This window comes from Festucalex cinctus, chromosome 12 (genome assembly GCF_051991245.1).
Source record: "Festucalex cinctus isolate MCC-2025b chromosome 12, RoL_Fcin_1.0, whole genome shotgun sequence".
Lineage (NCBI taxonomy): Eukaryota > Metazoa > Chordata > Actinopteri > Syngnathiformes > Syngnathidae > Festucalex > Festucalex cinctus.
In genome coordinates, this window is record NC_135422.1 from 7,620,153 (window position 1) to 7,631,880 (window position 11,728).

Here is an 11,728-nt window from a genome sequence, read left to right on the forward strand (position 1 = left end):
ACTTTTTTATTTTATTTTATTTTATTTTATTTTATTTTTTTTTATCTCCTTTATCTTGGGTCATAGACCCACACGATTCTGTTGTGATGTCAAACGACTTAACTCTCTTTACATATTTTAAATGAGGTCAGACAATCGTCAGTATCTCGTTTTCCATTTGCAACAGAAACGCAACAAGTGAAACAACTATAACCTCATGCAGAGGTATCGTGTGTGAAAAGAATTCCTTCTGTGATAACAGCTTAAAATCTCATCAAATTTTGATAACCTACATAACTTTGTAGTTAACAAAGAAAAATGCCCAAACCACATTTTTGTATGCTAAAAGTTTATATTATCACCAAGCGTTTTTCTTTGGCAAAGAACACTATTAGTTGTTCATGTCCTATCAAAAAGAAATTTACTTTCAAGAGCAATTTCTGTTTTACATGATGATTAAAAACACTGCAGACAAAAATCACGTTAAAAAAAAAGGTTTCAAAAAGAAAATTCTTTTTTAATTAGACGAAATTAAATTGGCATACAGGGCAATTAGAGCACATTGTCACCTGCCAATAGGTTTGCTGAGTTCATGGGAATCATGTTTTCTCAAAATTGAAATGTTAAAAATGTTATGACGTCAAACAGCGCCTTCCTTATCGCTTTCTGCGATTGGAAAATATGACATAGTAAAGACATGCATCAGCATCATGCCTCATAAGAATGTCTACTGTGATAACATCAAACATCTGTTCACATCTTAAGGGAAGATAAATACAACAAACTTTTTTTTTTTTTTTTTTTTTTTACAAATGTTTTGCAAGCATAATAGAATGTAAACAATAAATACTTGTTTTTTTTTGTTTTTGTTTTTTTTTTGTTTTTTTTGCCTTGAACTAGACCAAACTCAAATAATGTGCTTTAAAATCTATTGTCGCTGTCCAAGTGGTGCCCCATGAGGTTGTTGAATTCTCGGAATTATTGAACTTCAAAAATATTTTCAGGAATTAATTACACATTAACAGAATTCAGGTTTGTCTATTAATTCCCAGTGCAAAGTCTTCAACTTAATATTTCCCAAATTCCTTAGCTCAACTTTGACGGAACATTTGTAGAAATTTCGTGGAAATGTCAAATATCAACATAAATTTTTTCCAAGTGGAAACAGACAATATTACATACTTATCTCTGCAAAATTTGGCAAAAATCAAGGGAATTTAAAGGATTTATACGTTTTTGCCATTATTGTTATATATTCGCGTTTCTCTCAGTACTTTACAGGCCTGGTGACTCGCCAAGCTTTTAGCCCGCGACAATAAGGAACCGGATGTTGGGTGCCGTCTAGCCCCCACGATTAATAGGAATCGGCGCACGTAGTCCACCCTAGGATCAAATTTAGCTGCCAATCCGTCCCTGACCACCGGGCTTAGCAGGTTGTCTGGGGTCAGCCATATTGTTAAAATAACCATGTTTAAATAAGTCATTTATAATAACATTTGACTGTAGTTTAGGGCTGGGTGAAATGGCCCAAAAATAAAATCTTGATCCCCCCCCCCCCAGTCATTCAGGACGATTCCGATTTTAAGAACAGCTTTTAATAATCCAGAAGCCAAAATTCAGTTTCACAAATTTTCAAAATGACAATTAATCAAATTCATTTGATTTATTGCCCAGCCCTACTCTATTTACTATTCCACACAGTGCAGCACTAATAAAACTCCACTCGCCAACCAGCATGACTCGTTCCACTTCAAATGAGACGTTAAACATATTGACAAGTAGAAATCAATACGTCATACTCCGGCCACCTTCCCTTAGTGCCATTTGTCAATAAATTCATGAAGTGCATCCACAGTTTGAAGCAATCTGACAGCGGCCTGGCTCACTCTGCCAGCGCGCCATCTTAAATTAATAAGAAGGCATAAAACAATCTGCTCCAACTCAAATGTGGTCTCACCTGGGCACCGTGCCCACTTCCAGCATGGCGGGGGTCCAGAAGAGGGCTGCCCCGAGACGCGCCGCATGGAGCTGACCTATTTCTCTGCCATATCCTCTTACTGTGGAAAAAGTCATTAGGCCTGTCAGGCTTCCTCTATCAGAGGCCGTAGCTGAGGCCGAGAGGATTAACGAGTCTACTCTTAGAACGACATTCGTCGACGGCAAGCGTGTTCTTCGCAAACCTGACCTTTTATCGTGACTTTTGAGTTCAGCGTGAGGAGAAACTGATACCTGATCAAGCAAGCTTTGGATTATTGGAATGACTGAGGGAGATTCTGTCAACTTCTGCGTGCACGCCACGGCTCTTGACCCGTGTTCCGCTACACAAAAGAATGTTTAAAAGCTGCCAATCAGATAAAATGCTCAAGCAGATTTATTTGATTGGCGTTGTATAGAGGTTGCTCCAGAAACAACAGCATGTGGACCACACCAATGTAGAGCAATCCTGTCTTGCGTTTTCAGACCATGTATACAACTTGATGCGAGTTTAACTCATTCACTCTCAGCCATTTTCACAAAAGTAGTCCCGTTCGCTCCCGGCTATTTTACTGAATTTTGACTGATTTTGCAAGGCCCACAGAATATTGTGTTCTATTGCTATAAAAGCATGGAACCTATCAAAAGAAAGATTAAAGTCGCTTCTTTCATCCGGAAAAAAGTAAGTTTCTATCTGTTTCTGTTTTGCAGCAATTAGCATTAGAAGAGAGCTAAGTTTCATCAGTTTTCACAAATCTATTTAAAATTCTAAGTAATTTAGCTTTTTTTTTTCTACATGGCCCTGGTTGATCTCATTTGCTCTGCTGCCACCTGCTGGCCGTTTGTGTAATAACTACCATTTCTGCAACCGTTCTTTGCAGTTGAGAGGCTGTATCAAAGCCTTCTGTATGCTCTAGCATAAAAATTAAAATAAAATAAAACGTGTATATATACGTCTTTGGGACACTGAAAACATAAACAAAAAAAACTTATTTATACGTTATTGGGAGCAAATGAGTTAATTAAATAGTTTTACTGTCCGGTGATGTCAGCGTTTCACATTCTGCCCCCACCACTGTGAACTGTACTTTCTGGTTAATAGGCCCTCTTTTCACTCACACAGACAACTGGTCTATGTTTATCTATAAAACACTCATCGGCACCACACTGTCTTCGCTCTTGCTCACCACGCATAGCACCACTCGCACTCTCTGTTCCAGCAGTTTTATTAACCTCTTCATTCCCAACGTCATCACTTCTTTTTAGGATTGGGTATCGATTCTAAATTCCTCAATTGATTGGATTTCGATTCACAAGAGTTCAATTCGATTAGATTCACTTTAGTTCAATCTGTTATCGATTAATTATGGGACATCAATTCTTCTTATTAAAAACTCCACAAATACTAAGTTCCAAACAGGGCTGGTCTGGCCATCTGGCATAGAGGGCAGATGCCCGGTGGGCCGGCCTCTTTTGGGACCGATGCAGTGCTTTTTAATTATTATTTTCCTACATTTTACCCCAATAGACTGGCCCACAATTTAGAGGGAGCAGTCTGTTAATCCATTTCGAATATAGATAGCAAACTGAAACATCAATCTTAGACAAGAGTTGGGCCTGGCGGGCCTAAGTCAAAATGCCTGGGCCGATTGTTTTGTGCCAGTTCAGCTTTTGCGGAGGCAGTAACTGGTCAAATGATTTAGTTTATTTTATTATTTATTTTTGAGAGCTCAGAATTGTTCATTCTGCAGTGATTTAGTTTATGAATGAAAGTGTAATCAGTTAAGTGTTACACAAACATTGACATCAGCGAGGATGAGATGAAAATATTTTCATAATTCTAATTTAATAATTGTAAATATATACTTAATATATTCTGAATTGTCTTAACGTGCAATAAGTCAGGTCTTTCATAAATAAAAAAAATTGTACTTTTAAATTCATAAGAACAGTAAATTTCAAGAAAACGGTAAGATACAAAATAAATCGACCTTAAATTTTACTTTCTTAAGAATTTCTGTGAAAAAATTAAATATTGAAATAATCGATTATCGATTTTTTATTTTTATTTTTTTGATTTTTATTTTATTTTTTTTAACTCAGCCCTACTTCTATTAGGTTGATTTTTTTTTCCCAACTGCCCGAATGACAAACATGCCACACATACAATTAAGTTGGTATGACTCATTTAAATCCAATATGATTAAAAAGTTGAGAGATACTGCACATGATCACCATAAAGTACTGTAACTATCGCATTGTACATTTTGTTGATAATGTATCTGCGTGATAAGGCTTATTTTTTGCCCTACTATCCAGAATGTCTTTTTGTTCCAGCTCTTTCTATAAGAACGACGAGGACGACGCCCCCATCAAGCGCTGCCCAAAATGCAAAGTGTACATCGAGAGGGACGAGGGATGCGCCCAGATGATGTGCAAGAACTGCAAGCACGCCTTCTGCTGGTACTGTCTGGAATCCCTCGACGTGAGTTGGCCCCTCGCTTCGCTTAATCCAGATGCGTTTTTTGAGGGAAAGGACGTCATTGCATGTTTATTTCCCATCAAGAGACTGGTTGATGCTGCATCTTATGTAATAGCAGTTTGTACAAGAGCATCCATCTGGGTCACACGGGTCCTTTTTTATTTATTTATTTTTTTTAGACAGCATTTTGTCTTGCACAACAGTTGCCCACGTCTTTTGAGACCGCTCGCGTGTAATCTGCTTTTGTGTCTGTGTGCGCGCATAACAGGACGACTTCCTCCTGATCCATTATGACAAAGGGCCTTGTCGGAACAAACTGGGCCACTCCAGGGCGTCTGTTATCTGGCACAGAACGCAGGTGAGAAACGCTCCTCCCCTGGCTCGTGCTCTTAAGGGCACCGAGTGGCTACGCACGTGCTCCGCCTCTCTCTCACTCACTCGCTCAGTCTCGCCCGCCCGAGCTGGCGCACACACGTGCATTCCTCCTTCGTTATCTTTAGAGCACAATGGAAGAAAAAGGACAGCTTGCTCCGTGTCCTGCCGTCTCCATCCTGAGCCGATTATGTGCACCTTTTCGCACATTCGCAAGGTTTACGTAACCGAGGTTCTGCTCTAGCTCATCGGCTAGCAAAAAGGAAAAAAAAAAAAATCAATGAACCTTCAATGGTGATTAAATAAAAGGAAAATATAACTGAAAACACTCAGTCAAATGCTGACCACCACAGTTAACCAGGTCTTGCAGATTCCCCCCAAAATAATGGCTATGTAGTTTTGCATACTACTACTAAATGAAGGCCAAAAGTTATATAGAAATGAGTTATGTAATTTTGTGTAATTTGCTGACTAACTACACAAAGTTGAATGAAAATGGGCTATGTAATTTATGTACAGTTCTCAGCGCAACTACCTACCTACCTAACGTTTTATGGAAATTAGTTGTGAATTTCAAATTTGACTGATAAATAATGTGTGGATCTATTTTTTTAATTACCAAATGAATGAAGAAATGTCTCAAAAATAAAGTTGCAAATTTAATTGTGTGAAATGTGATTTAGCAGACCATTTTCCAAATTAATATAATCATAGACTAGATTGGATCCAGATATAATTTATTGTGCATACACATAGCAAATTTGTTTGAATTTTATTATTTTGCCTCTCTTTAACCCATTATTATACTTACTGTATAATGGCAAAATTACAAGAAAACAGAGGATTTTATATCAACTAATTTTGGTGTGATCCAATTTCCAAAATCTAATCTACATAATTGGAAAAATGTATAGCCTGGAATTTGCACCCTATTAAATTGGATTAGCAATAGCAATCAAAAACAAATAGCATGAACTGAGATGTCTACTTACTTGTCATAGTCGTGGTTTTACTCATTGCGCTGTTGTGATTTTGCAAGCGATATAAATGTATATCACCAGTTTATATTATTTATGTATTGTTCCTATGTTTCACTTTTACTATTATATATACCATATATAATTTTTAACATTTCATTTAGACTCAGAAGTCATGAAAAATAGTGGCAACCGTTTAAAAAGAAAAAAATTGCATTGCATTGCATTGCATCCACCCCACTTGAGTTTGACACTTGTCATACTGTAAGCAGACTGAAAGCTACTCGGCCAAAGCAATGACTATAAAAGATATAATGTAATATTCCCACATGATCATACATCGGAGTCATTCTGAACCCCGTCGCTCATCTCGTGGAGATACTCATCGGGTACTGTGTCCCCTTTGACCAGCCTTCTTCTATCATTATTAGCATACGCAGTGGCATCTGTTGCCCAGTGGGGTAGGCTGAGTCACACAATTACAGTTCAGCTGGTGGCGAGCAAGCTACAGCATCACTTGCTCGTAGTGTGCGTGCGTGCGTGCCTTTGTTTGGCTCGCCTCATTTCACCCCCTCGCTTTTCTCTATCCTCCTCACTCACGCCTTCGTATGTACAAAAGGCGCACTAGTGTAACCTTGCCAAGCTAATATATGTACAATTGTACAGCCTCAATCTGATATCTTGAATTGATATGGATCTTCTCTTGTATAAGACGAGCATTGTAAGGCCCTTTTGTTTCCGTCTAAAGAACATTCTGCTCCTTCAACGGTACGGGTTGCAAGCCAGTAAATGTTACCTAAACAGACAATAGTCTTGGTGATAAACACGTGTCTGACCTCAAAAAGAGGAGCAATGGCATTGTGGTATCATAAGTGCCTAGTGCATGTGACTGCGTGTTATGCAGTCCCACTTTGTCTTCAAATTAGCTTGTGTCTAGCACCCTCTTGTGGTCCTGTAATTGACCTGCTTATATCAAGAACACTTTTTTTTTCTGATTCATTCCAAGGTGGGTTAACTGTTTTCAGATTGTTAATAATTAATCATTAATTCAGTCATCAAGAATTTCTAGTAACACAACTCAAATCTGTTTAAATTTTAAAAAATTATGTAATTTCCAGATCATCTCTGGTGGTTGAAGAAGAGCAGGGAGTGATGAATGTTTTTTTTGTTTTGTTTTGTTTTTAAATACTTTGTCCTTCACTCCCAAAAACATATATACACGTTTGGGTTTTTTTTTTGTTTTTTTGGGGTTTTTTTTTTTTTTTTTTTGCAAGAGCAAATAGAAGGCTTTGATGAAACTTCCAACATGAAGAGGCGGCTTAAAGCAATGGTAGTTACTACAAAAAAAAAAAAAACGGCCAGCAGGTGGCAGAAGAGTATAAGAGATCAGGGCCATGTTGCAACAAGCTCTTTCTGACAGTGTTTTCACCAGGAATGTGAATATTGATGAAACTTTGTTATATTATTATGCTAATTGCTGCAAAACAGAAACGGATACAAATGTACTTTTTTTTTAAATTTCCTATTGAAGGAAGAGACTCCAATCTTTCTTTTGGTAGGTTCTATGTTTTGATAGCAATACAACACAATATTCTGTGGGCCTTGCAAAATCAGTCAAAATCCAGTAAAAGAACTGGGAGTGAAGGGAGTTGCTTCAGTGAAAATGGCTGCGCCTGCGAGTGAATGAGTTTTAAGGTTAATTTTGTCCTGTCTGGAGGAAATCAAGGCATCAATTTTGGTGAGACTCTACATTTGTTTTCTGTTCGTTTAATGTTTTTTAGTAATTATTTTTATCTGTTTGTATTTGTCTATTTTTTTACTTCATACTTGCTGTGTAAACAAAGTTGAGTTGACTTATATTGCTGGTTTAACCTATAAAAATAGTGTACTCCTTGATTCCAAAATGCATATTTTCCAGCTCATCTTAAATGTCCTATAAAATAAATGATAGCTTTGCTAAAGTGTGTTACCTCTTTGCAGGTGGTTGGGATCTTTGCTGGGTTTGGCCTGCTCCTGCTGGTCGCCTCCCCTTTCCTCCTCCTGGCTACGCCCATCGTCCTGTGCTGCAAGTGCAAGTGCAGTAAAGGCGACGACGACCCTTTGCCCACCTAAAGGCCGCCGACAAGAGCCGGTGACGTGAAAAGCCGCTCAAAAGATGGCCCATTTTCATTTTGATCCCCCTCCTCTTCTTTTTACACTGTTTTTAATTTTTCGCCTCCCACCAAGCTTCCAGTGCTTCATTTTTTGGGGCTGAGCCTGCACGAAGAAGCCCAGGCTGCTTTGGGATCCATCGCTCTGCATGGTAGATAAGCGAGTTGACAGTGCGGCCCTGAAGAGAGGGGTGCAGGGTCAAAAGCCCCCCACGGGTCAGACTTGGCGGTTTGGGGGGGGGGGAGCAAGTCGGCGCCGCTTTAAGTGCTTTTTGCTGTCGGTGGAATATCACAAACATTATGAGATGGACAATGAACTGCTCTTGTCTTATTGTACTCAATTAAAAGCCCCCGTTACGCTTTCCCCACCACATCACATCTGATGTAGCTCTACAGGTTCAGTCCAGTAGCATTCGAGGGGCACCACGCATGTTCGGTGTTCACTCAATGGATTTGCACACATCAACATGATTTGTTCCTGTTGCGGTAGAGACTACTACGTACACGCCCCTTCAATGATGTCATTGTTTGATAACCTTGCGCTTTGCATAGAACTGAGTCGTGTCTACTGTATGTACCGTCTTGTACTTTTCCAGTTCCCGAACCTTTAAGGTCCGAGGGGGTCGCCGCTCCAATGCGCACATTCATCATCGTAGAGTGGCACTCCCCCCCTTTTTTTTTTTTTTTTTTTAAATTCTGTGCCGACTTAAAAGCCAATCAGAGGTCTTTTTGTTTCTGTCAGAGACGTCTCCTTTACTACAAGTGGTGGTTTAGCCAAAACAGAAACAAGATGGCCTTAGGATTGAGAACAGCCAAAAGCAGCCGTTTCCCCGATGTGGTAAATCCAAATATATAATCCCAGGGAAAATGTGTACAAAGACCTCTCGAGCTCTGTGTTCTGATGATTCTATGATGTCATTCATGCGTCACTCTGTTAATAGCCATACTTGTTGGGGTGGGGCGGGGTCAATTCTGTATAACCAAGGGCCTTCATTTTGAAACCTCTTAACACCCATTCAACCATCACGGCACACAATCCGCTCATGGAGATGTAATAGTTCCAATTGCAAACTTGCATATATGTTAGTGGTCCGAGTGTTAATGTTTTGTCTTGTTGGTAGTGCAGCAGCAAGCAGCTACTCCCGAAAAGGGAGCAACAAGAAGAACCTGTAAAGTTGAGATAAACGAATGTTCCATTTTAGGGCGCCTTGCTACAAAGCTGCTCTGATATATCACTTGATCTATGCAAGTTTGTACATTCCCCTCCTTTTACATGCTCACTGATTGGTCGCCGTACGTTGTAAACATATGTATTTACAGGGAATTAATTGGAATGACTGTATTTACTCCTTTTCTCCCCCCCCTTTTTGGAAAAACAAATTGCCACTCGTTATTGACGTGGTAGACGTTACCACACCACAAACTGATGTCTGCTTACAAATAAGAGAAAATACGGTTTGGATGTTTTGTATCAGCTTTTCTCTGCTGTAGTTGGATTCATCATTATCAGTTTTTATTACTTTACTTTATTGTATTGTAATCCCAGCAAAGTAACCCAAAGAATACTTTAATTTTAAAGTTTGTGTGACCCAACTTGAAAGCTTCACTATATAGTATCTTGCTATTCTCAAGTGATCATCCACAAACTTTCAGGAATCCATGCAAGAATGAATTTGGATATCTAATCCAATATTTTTAAGGTTAAAAAAAAGTTTTATGACTTTTTTTTTTTTTTTTTTTTTTTTTTTTTTTTTTTTTTTTTTTTTTTGCTTGTGTGTAATTAAGATGCAATTGCATCAATCAGCTCGATTGGAAAAATATTGAGTAAATGTTAAACTAAAAAAAAGAAAAGAAATTGTTTAGAGAAGTGATTCAAAAAAATAAATAAATTAAAAAAAACATCACCGGAGCACGTACCAAAAAAAATGATAATGCAAAATTAAGTGCAGAAAGATGTGTGAGTGTGATTAAATATTACTGCTCAGGACAAAACAGTATTGGTTCATTGATTTTTATTATTTTTTAAATTACAGTAGATACAGTAATTGGGATCACTTTGCTGGGACTACACACAACGGTTCATCTAAAAAAAAAAAAATCTGATTTTACAACATACTCCTATATTTCCACTGTTGCATTAAAATAATGCACTAGTATTAACCATCATTCTGGTGGAGTTCATGTAGCATTTAGTTAAAAAATGTATCTACAGTTACTTTAACAAACAACAAGCAGGTCATATTCTATACAGCAGTAGCTATTTTAAGCTAGGAAGTAGCTCAAACATCTGCAGCTCCTTCTTCTCCTCACAGATGGATCGTTCGTCATATTAGCCGCCTTAAGTTCGTGTAGCCCTTTTTTTTTTTTTTTTTTTTTTTTTTTTAATACTAGCATGATATACCACATTCGCTAAAATATTTTTCAAATTGTGGTTTCTCCCCCTGAAAGTGATTTGATTCTGGAATCCCCCCCCCCCCCCCCCATGACAATCGTGCCAAGCAGATTTGCTATAAAGAAGGGCGATAGCTGTCTACTGTATGTACATTTTTACTTTGCATTTGTAATGTAATGCCAGTTTTTACAGGGTGAAAATATCCTAATGCTTCTTTAATGTGAGCGCTGCACTGTACAGGGGGTTTAGTTGTTCATATGGAGGTGTCATTTGTGTGTTCTGGTGCCTGGTGTGTTTAATGGCGATAGCTTTTAAAAGATATTTTGCTTGTACTTGTACTTTATTATCATTATTTTATTATTTTTTACAACTTTGCGTATCAGGGCTGGTGAAGAATAAAAACTACATAAATTTGGGATTACTTAGATACAAAAATGTTAATATTTACAAGGTGAACAGGCATCAATGATGTCAAATAAGATCCCGGCCATTGACATTCATTCATAAAATGACATTTTCTGTTTGCTTACGTAATTGAATATGCAACAAAAAAAACTAATAAAGGGCCAAACTCCACAATCACACTGCATTGTGCCAATCAGGACTTATATCAAACGTAATCCAGACGTCAGCACAAGTGATAAGTAAGGGCTTGCTTCTAAATGTTTGAATGGAGAGCAAATGTAATATGCGTTTGAAGCCCTCACAATTTGTATTGTGTCAGAGGATAAAGCTGCATGATTTTTCTCGGACGTCTAATTAATAAAGCAATGTTTTTGCCTATAATGATATTTTTCAGGGCGGCACGGTAGTCGAGTGGTTAGCACGTCCGCTTCCCAGTTCTGAGGTCTCCGGTTCGAGTCCAGGCTCGGACCTGTGAGGAATAAGCGGTCAAGAAAATGGATGGATGATCATTTTCAAGATAAAATAAAAATGCCATATTTGTGGGCACACCTCCATCCTCTAAGTGAGGCACGGCCTGTCTTTATTATTATTGTTGCTTTTATTTTAATAGGCTGTACAAGTGAATCGCATAATACTTGCATTTGTGTTTGAATTGTTTGGTTAAAAAAATAAAATAAATGACAGCTGACCCGGTTGCTAACAAAATATGACACAAAAGTTCTGTATGACTTAGGTTCCAGTATCTACAGTTCCACTAACACTGTGATACCAGATATTAAATGTTTTTTGTCATTCATTTTGCTTGATTCTTTCCGGAAGTTGTGATTTGGTTCCCCCTGGTGGTAAAAATTGTTAAATTCAGTTTTCAGTGAGCATTGAACATTGAGGCATATGTGAACCTAACTCTTGCTCACAATAATTGTTTCAAGTTTTTACAAAATATATTTTCACATGCAAACATCTTTGGTATATTTTTGACAACTGACATGCCTAATGG

General features: G+C 38.0%; 1 protein-coding gene across 4 annotated transcripts in view; it reads left to right on the forward strand.

The window, feature by feature from the left end:
* The window catches only part of rnf144aa (ring finger protein 144aa), a 32,196-nt gene extending 20,669 nt beyond the window's left edge, over positions 1 to 11,527 (forward strand). For all 4 annotated transcript variants that reach the window (XM_077538048.1, XM_077538047.1, XM_077538049.1 and 1 more), the window contains 3 exons: positions 4,291 to 4,438; positions 4,704 to 4,793; positions 7,765 to 11,527. In XM_077538048.1, coding sequence (XP_077394174.1) covers positions 4,291 to 4,438; positions 4,704 to 4,793; positions 7,765 to 7,896 — 370 coding nt within the window. In that variant the 3' untranslated portion in view covers positions 7,897 to 11,527. The remainder of the gene's footprint in view (positions 1 to 4,290; positions 4,439 to 4,703; positions 4,794 to 7,764) is intronic.
* Positions 11,528 to 11,728: the final 201 nt, after the last annotated feature.